Source organism: Sinocyclocheilus rhinocerous, unplaced genomic scaffold (genome assembly GCF_001515625.1).
Source record: "Sinocyclocheilus rhinocerous isolate Xijiao unplaced genomic scaffold, SAMN03320098_v1.1 scaffold11, whole genome shotgun sequence".
Lineage (NCBI taxonomy): Eukaryota > Metazoa > Chordata > Actinopteri > Cypriniformes > Cyprinidae > Sinocyclocheilus > Sinocyclocheilus rhinocerous.
The window spans coordinates 1,305,549-1,322,789 of record NW_015625587.1 but is presented as its reverse complement, the minus strand read 5'-3'; the positions used below and the strand labels follow the sequence as shown (position 1 = coordinate 1,322,789).

The window sequence follows — 17,241 nt, the reverse complement described above, 5'->3', positions numbered from 1 at the left end:
GCATCGCGCTGCGTAAACATAAAATCATGTCTGCATTTGTGATCGGAGAAATTACAAACAACAAGTGCTACTCTACACTGCCCAAAACTCGCGTTTGAATCATCATTGGCAAATTCTTTAAATATAAAAAAACGTACTTACAGTCTGAGAGTCATACACAGCCTGCATTGTAGTCTACTCTACCAGGATCAGGAAACAGTCCTCCATAAAATGCGCTGGACACATCTAAATATTTGGGTTGAACTGTTCTGGAACAGTGTTGTAAATACAACTTAACCACTGATTTCTAGTCGTGTCCTTTTTTGGAAGGCCAAACAAAGTAGTTTCGCTTTCACAACGAAACACAGCGTCAAACACGGCGGCCTTGAGTGAGCGGAGGGGGGCGGGCTTGAGAACGGCGCGGCCGGCGGGCTTGCTGCAACCACATGTGACGACTCCGGGCTGGACTCCACTTCGTCCACATGCACCAAGAGCTTGTAACACTTCAAAGAGAAAGGAAAAATTGAAATCGCATCATATGACCCCTTTAATTGATTTTTCCGTACATTTCTGCCATATGTACATTAACTGACAGACACCACTGATAAGCTACTACTAAATATTGTAGAAACTTAATTTTCTGTAAAATTGCTTTGCAACGATTTGTATCGTGAAAAGCACTATACAAATAAACTTGAATTGAATTGAGTCAACTCACTTTCTGAACCGTAAGTCACTACTTGATTAAAAATTAAATTCTACAATATTCTAAAATAAACTAAATTAAATCTTTAAAATACATTTTAAAAATTTTATTAAAGTGTAATTTGTAAATGTATTACCATATATGATCATTGTACAGAAAACACTGACATATTTAACCAGCCCAACCAGATCCTAATCAGCTTAGTCAAGGTCTACTAGCTTGACCTTTGTCAGTTTTCTTTGGTAAACCATCTTATCGACCACCTAAACCAGCTTGAACCAGCTAATGGCCATAAATTGCCAGCTTTGACCAGTTATGTAGAAACTGGTATTCATCAGAAGTTTGTTTAAGCATCATTTTCCAGCAGGGGAGTGTGACAGCTTTTCACTCAAAATTAAGGCACCCAACAACCTGTCACTAACTATGATTATGAGACACGATGGAAATGGAGCTCTACAAGAGAATAAGCATTTTATAGAGAAAGGGATGAAGCGCATCAGTCTCCAACACCACCAGAGACGGGGGAGTGGCTTACCTTGAGTCTGGCTACACTGTTCTGGGGAGGGAAGGTGAGAAAGAAGACAAAAACATTGTGTCAATCATGCAAAGCAGAGCAGCACAGCACAGCACAGCAATCTCAGCAGCCATGACTAGCATAGTGATATGACGGACAAACAAAACATGGAGCATGTGAGATATTTATAATTCTCTGTAGAGAAAAAAAAATCTCACAGTGCTGGTTTAGTAAAGACACAGAAGCAGTTATTTCAGTCAAAATTGTTAAAACTCGGGAAAAGGTTTATAATATTAGGATCTAGGAGCCTAGAAAACAGTAAAAAGAGCTTGTATGCAACCAAGCCAGAGGTGATTTTAATAGTGTTTTCTGACATGTATTTGAATACATTTTAAAATAGAAATTATTTTTAAAACTTAAATTAGCTGAAAATTAATAAACAATATTATTACATTATATAAATATAAAACAAACAAACAAATGAATGTAAATAATATACTGTAAATACACGTTAATATATAAATGTTTAATATTTAGCCTAAATATTATTACATAAATATCCATATATCCATTTCCGAAACTGCTTTTACTTGAAACTGATTGTAGTGTCAGGGTATTATACTTTTTTTAAATATAATAATTAATTAATAAATACGAATGTTTAATATTAATATATTATATAATGTATAAAATATTAATACAAATTTAAGTATGTATTTAAGAGAAAAAGAGATATATAGAATGGAAAAAGATTAAAAAATGTGGAAAAATAAAATAAATAAATAGGCAAAAATGTAAACTGCATGCACATACATGCTTGTGAGTCTGAAAAATGTGATTTTACACCTCTAACCAATTAAAATCTATAAAAGCCATGGAATGTCTGCATGTATTTCTTTACAGCCTTCCTGCACTTTTGCACAAGCCTCAGGAGTTTGACGCATGAATGACATGAAGTGTTTTTTGTCCAAACACATCTAGACATCAGACGGCAGAGGGTGCTGTCTCACTGTCTGCCTTGTGTTGTCTTACCGAGATATTTGGCCCTCTCCACCCTCCTCTCCTTTGCCTGTTTCTGCCGCTCATCCAACTTCATTCCATCTGAGAAAAGAGGCAGAATCAAAAGTTTAGTTTTGGTGAAACATTCCGAAATTGCCAAACTGTTGCTTTGTGGGTTTGTGAGGTTGTCTTTCTTCCCACTAAAGCTCTTCTGGACGGAGATAAAGAGAGATAGAGACAGTCAGACAGCGGGGTGCCGGGAATGAGAGAGGTTATTGTGTGGTAGAGGCTGCGCTCACATCTGCAGCAGTATAAAGCACTGGAAGCTGGCAGCATTCACACGCTCCGACTGTCAGCAGAAAGCCCTGAGGACTCACAGTACAGATACAATCAACTCAACGCCACACAATTAACATTCATTCGGAGTGAACCTTTACCTGGACTGAAAGACAGACTATTAGTTAGTTAATTCGTTTTACTGTATTATTAGTGGAGCTTGCTCAAATGCTTCAACAACCTAGCAATCACAAATAACACCCTAGCAACCACTTTGTAATGCCCTAGTAACCACTTAAAACATCCCAGCATTGTGTTAGGTTTGCATGACCAAGAACCACTTGCATTTTCTTTGAAAACGGACAAATTCTAGTGTGTATTTTATCATAATAATAATAATAATAATAATAATAATGTCTTAAATTCACCAAGGCTGCATTTCTTTGATCAAAAATTACAGTAAAACAGTAAAATTGTGTAATATTATTACTATTTAAAACAACTATTTTCTATTCCGGTTTTCTATTTTAATATATTTTAAAATGTAATTTATTCCTGATGGCAAAACGAAATGTTCAGCAGCCGTTACGTCAGTCTTCAGTGTCACATGATCTTTCAGAATTCATCATGTGTGTATATATATATGAGACTTTTAGACTTGCACTCTATTCATTTACTAACTGCTTGTTTTTCTTTAAAAAAAAAAAAACACACTAGCTTCTCTAATCTTATAGTATTCTATTTGTTTTCTTTTTATTTATTATACAATTAACAAAAGCAAAAAAAGGCCTCTAACACTAGCTTGCTCTATTCTTTTTCTATTCTATCTGTTTTCTTTATATTTATAATTTTTTTAAAAATTAAATAAAAAAACCTTGCTATGTGTACTGCATTAAGCTAACTTGAGACTTGTTATAGTACTTGCATATCATTGCTCTCTTGTTGATTTTGATTGCTTTAAAAAAAATTGCTTTGGATAAAAGCGTCTGCTAAATGACTAAATGTAAATGTAAATATATGTACATATGTATTACATTATTAATATATGATATATTAAGGCTGAACATAAACATTGATCCATGACAAATATTTAAGGCAATTAGAGCTATATTTTAATGAACCAGCATTTAATAAAATATATTCATCACTTGCTAAATTATGTCATCATAAATTCACCATAACATAATTTATTAAGCAGCAGCACCCAACAATATTTGCCATTTGTCACACAACAGCTTCACTGATATTTGTCCATACACGTTCCGATCCCTGTGCACCTGATTTGTTACACAACACATTAAAACTACTACACAGTCACAGTTTCCTATTGTTACGCCTCTCACAGCACGTGTAGTGCAGAACACCACTAAGAAACCTGCTTTATACTAATTACACATTCAAACCAGTTCACTCCGAGTTCAACACTTTAAACTGCACCCCAATGAATTGGCCCCATGAAGTCTTTGAGTTGGCGTCTCATGACCCACAAAGTCTAGTACAACTTTTATCTGATGACTCAAACTCATTAATAATGATCATAAGACTCCAGCAGTGTTCCTCTTCATGACCTGTGCTCCACTTTGATTCAGTATTTATAGAGCTCAGGAAGCTGAAGCGCAGAGTCTTGTGGGCCCTGACAAGTGGCCCATGTTCCCATTGATGAGTCACTAGGCAGAGACAGAAAAAGCAGCAGACTGACCCAGAAAGGGCTTCCCGAGGGTCTGAGGCAGCAGAGAGATTGCATAAACACTGACCTTACCATCTCCAGAAGCGCTAAAAAACACAATCTGCATGAACAGAAAGGATTTTCCATGGCTGGAAAGCTGTATTGACCAATCAGCATTTAAGACCAGAACTATCCATTTTAAATAACCGGTACATAAAATCAATATCAAAAGCAAAGTACAAACAACAATTCCAAAGGTGTTTTCCTCTCTCAATAAAACCACTAAAGGAAAATTACAACATTCTCTCTGCTCTCTTCAAATGGTGATGAAGCCTAATGGTTATGGATCCTAGCACTAACAGCATCATACCCTAGATATGGATATAAATATTATATCCATATCTAGGGTATGGATTTATATAGATATGGATATAAATATTATGCAAATATTGAAAGGCCAGTGGCGCTCATTACAAAGTGTTTTAGAATATGTAAATATGTTAATGTTGAAAATGATATAAATATAATAAACATAAAAAGAGACAATAACATTTTTATTAAGAGTATATATATATATATATTTTTTTTTTTTTAATACATATACATATATATATATATATATATACAAATATATATATATATATACAAATATATATATATATATATATATACACACACACTTGTAAATTCATCACCTTAATTACTTAATTTACTAAATACAAGGGGTGTGAGAAGGCTTTGTAAGCTTTCAAAACTAATCATAAATGGGAGGGAACAAAGCATAATACTTCCTTTTGTAATTGTAAATTATGTATTATTTTGCATGATGCCAGCTGTATTTCAAAATCCTTCCCAAACGTTTACAATGTGAATTTAAGTCATCCAGACAACCAGAATAAAGGTGAACTGCAACAGGCTAGGTGAGAAAAACAAAAGACATGATTCAGCTTTGAAACAGCAAGCGATGTGAGTCAATGTCTGAACTTCAGCTCTTCCCTTCCTTCAGGTCTCCTGGATGTTCTTTCTCATAGCTAATATGTTATGAGTGAGGCAGCAGCGGCCCAGGATCAGTGGAGGACAATATTCTGTGGAACACAGTGTTCAGTTTTACAAGATGTTCAGGAGCTTGACAGCAGTAATATATTTTATGATGAGATGAGCTGAACTGTGCACCACCAGTAGTATGAAGAAATCTAATAACATAAAACCATCTGAGACTGAATGATAACAAAGCAGAACTAAAGATAACCAAAAATATACATTGTCAATTAAAGTTAAAATCAGAAAACTAAAATTAACTATTAATTGACTAATACTGGTAATACCACAAAACACTATTAATAATAACCACACATGAAATAAATGAAGAAACTGAACTGAATTGAAATAATTAAGAAATGCAACTGGTATTTTTTTAAAAATAGTTAACTGTATTTTAATGCATTTAGATTAGTATGAATTTAAAATACATTAATGTTTACAGAAAAAAATGCATAATAATAATGCACAATAAAATGAATAATAAATAAAACAATCCATATAATTAAAAAAAAAAACATTCACTCTGATTTGTTTGAGTCATTCATTTTGATTTGTTTGAGACAAAACTGTTCCCAGAAGTCCTGGCATGTAATCTGTTCGCTTTTGCATTAAAATAAATGTTTAGTTAAATACTGCTTCATTCATTTATGGTTAATTTTGTTTACTTTATGGTTCAAGTGATTCCAACATGTCACCTCATCAAACATTGGTTTTCCTCCCAAACTCTGCCTTTACAGTTGAGTGATTCACAAATGCTGTGCAAATCAGCAGGAATGGATCATTAAAAGGAACCAGATCAAAACATCATAACAACATAACACTAAATTACAACTGCATACACAGTATCGAAGTATAAATAGTTAGTAAGACACAGCCGAAACAGCTTTTCCCACAAAATTAACAACCGCCAAGCGCTCTACAACCACATCCTCAGTAGTATAAAGAGACAACAATGAAGTAGGCAAAGAAAAGCTGCTTACTTTCTCAAACCCAAACAACCCTCCCATTAACATTTATCTACATGTGCTCGTACAAGTGAAGGCTTTATACTATGAACGTGACAGAACCAGGAAGGAGGGTTAAATCCCTCCAGTTGGCACAGCACTGTGAAATGTGACGCCCAGTCAGGTTTCACTGCTTCACCTCAGCTGATGACCAGAGGCGATTAGGAACTGCCTGTCGCCAGCCTCCACAAATCAGCATTAGCACCAACATCTTCCTCACTAAACGGATCCATTTCTACATTAATGTAATACAGCCGAAATAACTTAATTCTGGGAGCATTTACAGAGGCATGACCATGGAAATTTTTTGTGGGTCAATAAACAAATGCCTCTGTTAGCTTTCAAGACTTTGGTCAGGGGTAAATCCTCAGTGACTGGCCTCTTTCTCAGGAGATTTCCTGAATGCTTCTCATGGAAGGGAAAACTTTTTTTGAATGGAGTTGAGAAAATTTAAAGCACTTAAATGATTTATCGCTATCATTGTTATGTTGGAAAAAGGCCATTCCGGGTTATAGAGGTCAGGCAGGTCAACAAGTTTTGTGTTAGAACACCTTAAGCATCTCAAAATGGTCCACCAACCCAAACCAGCTTGACCAGGATGGTCTGTCAAGTCAATCTGGGCGCCATGGTGCTGCTGATCAACCTCACAAATCAACTAAAAGGCCATAAAAAAACAACTAGAAACCATGTAAACCCTACTTTCATTCTGATCTTCGGTTTTGGGGTAAAAAGGTAATTAAGAGGACAAAAGTAGCCATTTCCGGATCATAATGAAAAGTATTAATACAAAAACCAAATATTGAACTACAGGGCACCCACCTTTCTTGTGTTGAGGGCTACCACTCGACCTAGGAGTGGGTGTCGCAGGGGACTTTGGAATGGCGTCTGGCCGTTTCGTGGTAGCCGACTTCCTTGCGGTGTCCATCTCTGTAGGCGTGCTGGCTTCAAGGCCTGATTCTGTTTTTGAAGGGGTGTTGACTTCCTCTGAGCTGGGATCACTGGGATTGGCCTCTGGAACAGCTGGGGAATCTAAGATAGAAGACCAAAAAAGTGACAAACGTCAACCGAGAGATGAAGACCAGTCTAACTTCATTCCAAAGCTACAGCAAACACTCAAGTGTTTTTGTCTACTAGATGTGCGATTAACACAGAAGAGTCATTCACAGTTACATTCCGCAGAGCTTAGCCTAAATCCAGATCGATTTGTTCGATTTGCACACATGATCCATAACAGAATGTTTTGGTAGAGCAAAGACTAAATGAGTAAGGGTCATGCCTCCAGACAGCTCGATACGAACCTCAACTGCCCTCCTAACAATTGATTATTGGTAGTTTGAAGGATTGCTCTGTAGACACAAGAAAATAATGGTGATCTTGCCACCTTTCACTTCCCTCAAGAACATCAATTTAGTGGATAGGAGAAACACAATCTTTCTTACTGATGATCAGACACTCCAGACTAAACCATATGATTTACTTTCTGCAAGTGGAAAACATTCCAACGTCTGCCAACTCATAGACATTAGATGACCACGCAAATGCCAAAAGTTCCATTTTCATGCCCTGGGGTCATTTATTTTTCAATAAATATTGAATAAATAATTAATACTAAGTGCCATGCAGTGTGCAATGCTGTAAAAACTGTTTCAGTGGCACATATTTACCAAAAAAGAAGATGCAACCAACATTCTGCATCATTAATAACATTTAAAAGAAACACAATCACAATATATTAATCAATGATGGGACTTAATGAGTTACTCTCTCAAAGCTGATCACTGTTGTGCAAATCTGCATTAAACTACACACATAACAGAAGAATTGCCTCAGATTCAAGGTTATTTTATTTCTAATGGTGAGTCATTTATACAGAATCATATACTTGAATCTGAAAACAGAATTTGGCAATGTGTCGCCTTAACCAGCAATAGATCATGACTTCCTGAATCGAAATCCAGTCGAAGTGAATCGCGAGGAGCCAATGATTCGCTCCCCCACTGACAAGCGTGTTGCTTACCAGGATACTTCAACAGACTAAAACTCTAAATCAAAAATTTCATCCAAGAAAATGAGCAAGAAAACGAGTTCTGGATGTCTGAGATCTTAAAGCCATGATGTCACGTCGAGACAGTCCACACTCAGGGAGGAGGTTCAACAGATCACCTGATTTTCACTGATAAGAGTGTGACCTGGGTTAGAGTCCGATTTGATGTTGGCCAACATAACAGACTCAGTAAAGCGTCTATGTATAAACACACACAGAAAGACAGACAGATGTCAGAGTATGGTGTGGCAATATAGCTTACAAAAAAATAATACTTTTTCAGCTTTTTATTTTTCAGCCTTTTTGATGATATTAAATACATATTTTTCTTTTTTATTATTATAATTTTTGGTGCCAATTACATTTAAATGTTTGAAGCAAAAACTGAAGCACAGTAAAAAATATAGAAATGATTAAGGCAAATTGTCCACTCGCTAAACAAACACAAGGACGAATCACAATCATTTTTATGCCTATTATGCACCAATATAATAAAACGTAGCAAATGTAGACGTGCATAGCTACTGTAGTTTATGACTAAAACATGTTAATACATGACGAATATGCCCTAGCAACTTTCAAGTAAACAAAACTGAATCAATACAATGAAACAGACATTGATTTGATTCACAGAAATGATTTAACTTACCAACTGAGGTTAAAATCAGAGACATCTAATGTCTTTAGAAAACTTAAAGGTCAAACTTAAAAAGATGTAATTTTGTTGTTATATAAAATAAAAGCATCACAAATATATCATGGATTTTCAATATATCATCTAGCCCTATACATACTACACCCTATAGAGTAGAAATCAGCTTGTCTAGTAAATATGAAAACATCCTGCTTTCACTCAGAGGGACGGCTGTGTTTTCTCCACCTCAACATGTCTATTCAGATGCTGTGAGGCAGAAGAGTTATTCTGACAAAAAAAAAAAAGTGGTGGCCTGTTTTGTCCCTGGGAGAATGAGATTGGACGGTATGGCAATGAATGATTGGGGGTTTGAGAATTTTACAGTGACTAATATTTGGAGATTTCAGCTCAAGGTCTGGTTTAACTTTCAGGTGTGCTTAAGGCGAGAATCGACTCGTTCTGATCCACCCCGAATCCCTTTTCATCTCAGCACTGGTACTGCACGCTGTCCGGGACAAACCAAGTAAATGCCACCATGCACTGCATTATTCATGTTGAGCTAAAAATACCATTACCACCAGACACGAAATGATAATAAAGACATTAAGAATAAGAAAAGATCTGGGTTGCATGCATAAAATGTTGAGATTTAAACTAATAGTAACTAAGAGTACAGTTACATAGGAAAAATTCTATAATGTGACTGCTGATTTCTGTTGCATTATGCATCTGCTTGGTACTCATTATCATTTCTGAAAATAGACTGATACCATAGCAATGTACAATGCTGTCAATCAAACAGCTGACAAATACTAAGGAAGAAATATTAGAAGCAATATATCCAGTTACCAATGTAGAGATAACGTCTACTTAATAATTCAATTAAACACATCTGAACTGTATAAAAACATTTACATTGCATAAAACCGTTTTTATATCAACTTTTTAATGATATAATTATGTTTCTACTACATTTCATTGTTGAAATGAACTTTTAAACAGTGGCTGTTTTCATGACAGATTTATTCAAGCATACATTAAATAATGAAGACAACGGGTTAAGTAAATATATAATGAATATGTAAAATAGTGCATACAGCAAAATGCACCTTATTTTTCTAGTTTACAGTTTCGCCCCAAAACAGAAAATGATTTTTCAGCCAAATATTTTCCAGTGCCAAAAGCTTGGTGTACCACTATAAAACAGGCAAACATATTTTCACATTATGACAAAATCTTCCATTTTTAACAGCATACTGACATTAAAAGACATTAAAAGATAAAAAAATGACTAGCTATGAATGTGCTATGAATCATATAATACACATAATATAGGCCTAGGTCTACAACTCAGTATAAAACAGTCTTTATCTTTTAAAAATGAAAATAAATGAATAAAAACAAACTAGAATTTCTACTTTAAGTACCTCTGTCACTCTTTTTCAAGGACATCATGCCATTATCTTGCCCTAGAACCACAGAAAACCGGTTAAATGAAGAGCGCAGAGCAGTCTTGCCAAAAAGGGCGCATTGATCCTGAAGGGTATAGTGCTTGAGCAATGCTCTTTTTCAAATATGGAAATGAGACAAACAGGGAGCCGGAAGTGGAAGCAAGCAGCGACCGTTAAATCAAAGATCGGAAGAGGTGAGTGGGGGGTTGTGGGGAGAACAGAAGAATTGGGAGGCCGACTGAGAATGGATCTGCATCTCATTTGAGGCCTAATGAATTACCTCATCCTCAACCCCCCGGCCCATCGCCCCTCACCCCGGATGGATGATGTAAGCAGGCAGGGCGCCTCTTCTGGGGGAAGTGTGAGGGAGAGGAGCAGACTCACTGGAAGCCCAGAGTAAACACCAGCTGCTGGAACAAAGCCAAAGAGACAGAGAGGGAGACTGTGAATGGTGCTCCAAAGTTCTGACTGTCTGGATTTGCTAAAATGTGATGCGTCAAAACAAATTTACTTAAGCCCCTCAGATTCAAGCTTCAGGTGCGATCCAGTGCACTGTACCAGTGAACGACTGGGTCACTGCATGCTCAAAGAATGCACTTAGGATTTTCTCGACAGTAGCTTTGAATGGCTCACATTGAAACTCAAACTTCTTTCTCTGTGTGTCTGTTTGTGTGTGAGGGAGTGTCTGAGAGAGGAAAAGAAGATATGGGTGAGTTAGCAGTAGCTCAGGATTACATTCAGTTTTTCAGCTTCACGTGTTTCTGTTATGTTACAGGGAAATAACATATAGGCCTATACTTTATATATACATACTTTTTTAATATAAAAATATTACATAATTTTAAACTAAATATATTTATTATGTGTGTACGCGCATGTGTATATTCTTAAAAAAATGAAATGCACATTTTATATATGTATACTCATTTACATACATACACAAATATTTACATATTTACATGCATGTAAAATGTGTGTACATATAATTTCCCTGTAACATAACAGAAATGCTAAATAATGTCATGGTTTGAGAAACTTTATACTACTGCAACAGAATAAATTATGATGTAAGTGTTTTATATAATAAATAATGAATAACCATGTGGTAATGTCTGCTTTTGGACAATCTAGTGAATCAAATACATTAGACAAGAAAAGTTTCTCATCTCAATTTTCTTAAATTGGAATTTGGGGTGCAAACCAAAAGAAAAGATGCAAAAGTCTGGCATCAGTGAAAAAACTGATGTAACATTTGAGTTTTAAAAAAAAAACACTTAGTAAAACTAACATTACAGTACAATCATATAGTTCTGAGTGTAGATTCTGATTGAAGCCACTGCAAAATAGCCAATATGTGCACATCTGTTGAACTAAATTCTATATCAATGTGAGAAGTTATGATGTTGCTCGACAACTGTAAACTCTGTTGTGCAATGACAATGATATTTACCATTCAAAGACCACTTTCATTACTAAATAGCAGTATCCCTCTTCAAAACCACAGACACAATGAGATAAGATGGCTGCATGTGGTCTGAACCCAGCAGAGTTCCCTTGGGTCTGTAACCACAACGCTCCAACATGTTTTCCTCTAAAGTACGATCCTCAGAGGAAGTGACAAGGCCATTTATGGCAATGCTTCACACGGATGAAAGCCATAGCTGACATGCAGCGATGGATGCCATTCATAACTTCCTGCTCTGTCATGATGCAAGCTGTCATCCTTGGTGACTAGTGCAGAGAGAAACACAGATTCTGCTAAATTCAGGGTTTGGGTTTCCAGCTCCACCCAACAACCCAACGGCCATCCTTGCAGCAGAAGCCTAATTATGGGATCCACATACGCACCAACCTCAGCACTAAAGCACTTACATGTACTGTAAACTCACTCACACCATGAGCGGGACGAAACCAGAGCCAAGAGCAAGATCTGCAAACTGAGAGCTAAACTATCATGTGGGGAATTAAAATCATGAGGCCTTCGACAAACATTTAGAAATTTGATAAAATCATTTAATAGTGAATATTCAACCTCAACATGTGGAGGCTATTTTGGTTTGGCCAACAAAATGGTCATATGATTTGAATCGATTGCTACATTTATGTACTGTTAGCATCTGTATCTAGCTAATGTAAGCAGTGTGCTGCTGATTTGATGGCCAAAACAAAATATAACAACTATCAAATATTGATCTGAGGTGAAGTCATAAAAGCTTGACATCTCCATTAGTGGCTTCTAATAATTCCATCACATTAAGATTTGAGGTTGAATGAATCTTTTGTCTGAATCACATCACCTTTATAACTTATTAACTTTTTTGCTTTGTGCTTCATCAAGACTTTTCAAACCGCACCCGCATGTTTCATGTCCCAGTTTTCTTTTAAAATTTTTTTTTTAAATGTAGGAGGCATAATTTAATGGTAGCATATCGGTTGTTTGGCACATATTAAATATTTTAATTTATTGCTGTCGGTCAATGGATATAGATCGGCCGATACTGGATATTTAATTATACACGCTTTCCCCATTTTTACATTGAAATTCCCTTTGCTACCATCTAAAACTTTTTGAAGTTAATTTAATAACAAATGCTAAATGTAACGTTTAATAAATTAATTAATTTAATTGATACAAAGTCATACTGCACATTATAATGTCGTGATGCCTAAATGTACTCATAACATTTCATTTGATTTTCACAGCAAATTCTGTCACATTTTTCAGACAAAATAGTAATACTTAATATTGACAAAACTTAATATTGACCATAACATAAAAATAACTATTGGCTTATCAGTAATCGACAGAATTTTAAAATGTGTGTATCCCTAAAGAAACTACAATGTAAAACCAGCATTTGAGAAAACAAAACAAAAAAAACTAAATTCAAACTCAGATCATAGGCATTTAGTTGCGTCAGACGGGCTCTGACATTACAGCACGGATCAGCTGACTGTCACTGCATTCCGACTTCTCCATGATATGATCTTCACATCTCCAGTCCTCTCAGAAGAACCGGACTGTAAATCCAGCCTTTGACAACATACAGCAGGGCTCAAAGTGCAGTACAGCTGTTATTGACTAAACTTAGGACACATTCAGATAACAAAACATGAGATTCCCACACAGGAAGAGTAAAACAGGCAAAAGAGTGACAGACAGGAAATGCCCTCACTGAATTCCAAGGCTTCCTATGTTTTGAGCTTTGAACTTTACACAACCTATGAGATGGTATGACAAAGAATGTGGCTTAGGTATTTAAAAGGGACTTAAAGGGGTCATATGATGCGATTTCAATTTTTCCTTATTTTTTGGAGTGTTACAAGCTCTTGGTGCATAAAGAAGATCTGTAAAGTTGCAAAGACTAAAGTCTCAAATCCAAAGAGATATTCTTTATAAAAGTTAAGAGTCAGCCACACCTACCAAAAGATAACCGCTCTGTTCAAAAACTAGCAAGCTGAGTAACTACAAAACATTGCACAGCATTACAGGTAAGCTGCTGCTTTTGAAGAAACGACAATAAAATTCTTTACTATGGCCAAATTATAAGGCAGCATTTCATACTGGACATGCTTTGCAGATACGGCAATCCCAAAATGCGTTGCAACAAATTTGAATTTTGACCAGTTTTGGACAAGGGTGAAGGGAATGTTAATTATTCAGTCTAATTAAAAAACAGACCCAATATTTATTTATTCTTTATATGCTTAGATTAGTATTGTGCTGTTATCTTTTAGAAACATGCTAACATTAAACCAGATACAGTATAAGGAGAACTCAGTCTTTCCCAAAGTAGATAGAATCTACTTGTATGCCTTTTACCTGGATAGAAAAAGCTGGCTGGCTACCAAGATGGCTGCCGAGTGAACTGACTTGCCTTAAACTTTGGTGAAAATCTATTGCAATCAATTGAGGGTCACGTTTCCTGTGCACTTTGCTATGGCGCACTGAGTTGCTGCCTGTGAAAGGCATTTCAAATCAGTCACTTATGAGGGTCCATTTTTAGATAGGAAGTTGTTCAGATATAATTAACATTCTCACGTTCATAACCAAAACATTCATAACTTCACAGGGGGTTTAAATCACAGGGGGTTTAAAACAGTGAAGACTCTAAACACTGAACACGTGATCTGCTTCATCTTATGCATCTTAAAATCTGACCACATAAGTGCTTTAGAGCACTCAGAAGAGCTCATTAAAATCAGGAGCATGTAAAGAGATTAAGATCAATCACTGTAAAGAATTATATCGCAGTTTAGTTGTTTCAATTCAAAACATTTTTAAGTTGTCACAACTTGCTGAATTTGTTCATTCAAATTAAAGGGTTACTCCACCCCAAAATAAAAATTTTGTCATTAATCACATACCCCCATGTCGTTCCAAACCCATAAAAGCTTTGTTCGTCTTCGGAACACAATTTGATATTTTGGATGAAAACCGGGAGGCTTGTGACTGTCCCATAGACTGCCAAGTAAATTGCACTGTCAAGGTCCAGAAAAGTATGAAAGACATCGTCAGAATAGTCCATCTGCCATCAGTGGTTCAATCTGAATTTTATGAAACGATGAGAATACGTTTTGTATGCGAAGAAAACAAAAATAACGACTTTACTCAACTATTTGTCTCATCTGTGTCTCTCGACATCACTGTAGCGTCATTTTGGAGAACACCCACTGAACGCAAACTGCGTACGCTATTCTGTGTCAGCCGCGACACAAAGATACGTTTTCTATGTGTATTTACGCTTTGATTTGAACGAAAACAGCACATCCGTGCAGCGCGGCGGACACAGAAGAGCGTACACTGCTTGTGTTCAGCGGATATTCTCCAAAATGGCGCTACGGTGATGCGGAGAGACACAGAGGAGACGAATTGTTGAATAAAGTCGTTATTTTTGTTTTCTTCGCGTACAAAAAGTATTCTGGTCGCTTCATAACGTTACGGTTGAACCGCTGATGGCAGATGGACTATTCTGACGATGTCTTTCATACTTTTCTGGACCTTGACAGTGCAATTTACTTGGCAGTCTATGGGACAGTCACAAACCTCCCGGTTTTCATCCAAAATATCTTAAATTGTGTTCCGAAGACGAACGAAGCTTTTACGGGTTTGGAACGACATGGGGGTAAGTGATTAATGACAAAGTTTTCATTTTGGGGTGGAGTATCCCTTTAACATTTTAAGTTTTCACTGTATTTTCCACCTCAACTGAATCAATTCAATAACAATATCACATTCTCAACATCAAATATCGCGAGAACTCATATGGGACCTAATGGGAATGAGTGTCACATTGTAGAGCTTGGACAAAGTTGTAAATAAATTTATTTACTTTATTAAGTGCACATATTTATTGGAGTCTGTAAGCTTTAAGATTGTAAGGGACATTTTAATGCTTCCCTTTGTTTTTATTAAAGCACAAAGGTTCTGAAGATGAATTCATTAAGGACATGACTGATGAAATTATAGTTGTGGGTGACCAAAGTAAGCACCATCAATCTGCAGTGATGTGGTCCTGGTAATAGAAGAAGAAATCTTGGTGATCTGGGGTTGTAACCCGTTGTGAGATTGTGTACTGCGTTAGACTGTCCAGGACTTGTCACAGCACTTAAAGGCAAAATTATTTGATTTTAATTTTTGCTTTGTGTTTTAATGTTTGGTGTGTGTCCTCTGTCAGATTCTGGAGCAAATGGATGCCTTTATCCAATCAGTGAGGGAAGATGGAAACAAGCTGGCCTGCAAGCGCTTCATGTCTGAGGACTGTGATTTACACCATCTGTGTGCTACACAGGAAAGGAGACCTGACGTGATTCCATCTGTATGCAGGCATGAGCTCTGGAATCCTGTCACACCGTTCCTTGCCCGTCTGCTCTCTCTTCCTTCATTGCTCTCGCTCCTCAGCTGAACAGAAGACACACATTCAGTGAGGAATTTTTAGCATTCCTAGCACTCAGTGGCCACACCAGAAAACACAGCGCCTGCTGTAAATGACAAATATGAATGTTGTCTCTGTACTCAAAAAGCTTGATGTCTGTCTATATTACAAGACCAACATCAAAATTACATATCTGCAGTCTATGTAAGGTACAGTTGAGGTATAGTTCATTCATTCAAAAAAAAAATTATTAATTAATAAAAATTAAGCTGTTCAATTTTGATGCTTTGACTTTAGTTTTGTGAAAATATACTACATAAAACATCTGTACGAAACAAAGAGCAGAAGCTCTGAATGAGACGCAGAATCACTCTCTGACAGCAGGTGGCGCTTATGGAACAGCAGCGATACAGCGTTTCCTTGGTTACCGCTGTAAACAAGAATGAATCACATTCGATTATGAACGCGATATTGCCTAGCTTGTCAGTGAACTACGGCTCTGTGTATTAAATGCCGCTCCATCTGAAAGCAGGTGATGGCGATTTACTACCAATCACGAAACCGGCTTTATTGACGAGATGCGCATGACAATCGGATGCGCATGACAATCGGATGCGATTAATTGCACAGCCCTAATATCATCTAAACTTTTCTAAAGACAGTCAGTTCCCCTCAGAGATAGGGTTGTGACGGTGAGGAAACTTTCCCACCGGTTACTCGACGTGTGACAACACTGGTAATACCGGTATCACCGTTGGGGTGGGTGTTAGTTCGTTTGAGTTTCCCTCTTTTCTTCGCTTTCAAATGGCTTGTAAAAGTGACGTGCGCATTTTGTGATTGCGCAATTGAATTGCCACAATTCGGCGTCAAGCAATTGTTAGTTTGAGTTTTCCCTCTTTTCCTCGGATTTCATGACTTTCAAATTGCTTGAAAAAGTGCCGTGCGCGTTTTACTTTCACTTTCAAATTAGCGGCAATTCAGCGTTGATTCAATTCAAGCAACAACAACGTCAAACTCAGAACTTTTATTAACAAAACGAATAAAAATACAC

General features: G+C 36.6%; 1 protein-coding gene across 7 annotated transcripts in view; it reads right to left on the bottom strand.

The window, feature by feature from the left end:
* Positions 1-17,241, bottom strand: part of LOC107755544 (MAP7 domain-containing protein 1-like) — a 44,716-nt gene that overhangs the window by 17,231 nt on the left and 10,244 nt on the right. For 3 of the 7 annotated variants that reach the window (XM_016572413.1, XM_016572420.1, XM_016572438.1), the window contains exons 2-4: positions 7,005-7,214; positions 2,232-2,300; positions 1,221-1,241 (exon numbers count right to left, since the gene is read on the bottom strand). In XM_016572413.1, coding sequence (XP_016427899.1) covers positions 1,221-1,241; positions 2,232-2,300; positions 7,005-7,214 — 300 coding nt within the window. Of the gene's footprint in view, positions 1-1,220; positions 1,242-2,231; positions 2,301-7,004; positions 7,215-8,202; positions 8,304-10,290; positions 10,331-17,241 lie in introns of those variants that run through there. The other 4 variants (XM_016572425.1, XM_016572447.1, XM_016572432.1 and 1 more) reach the window with 3 other exon arrangements.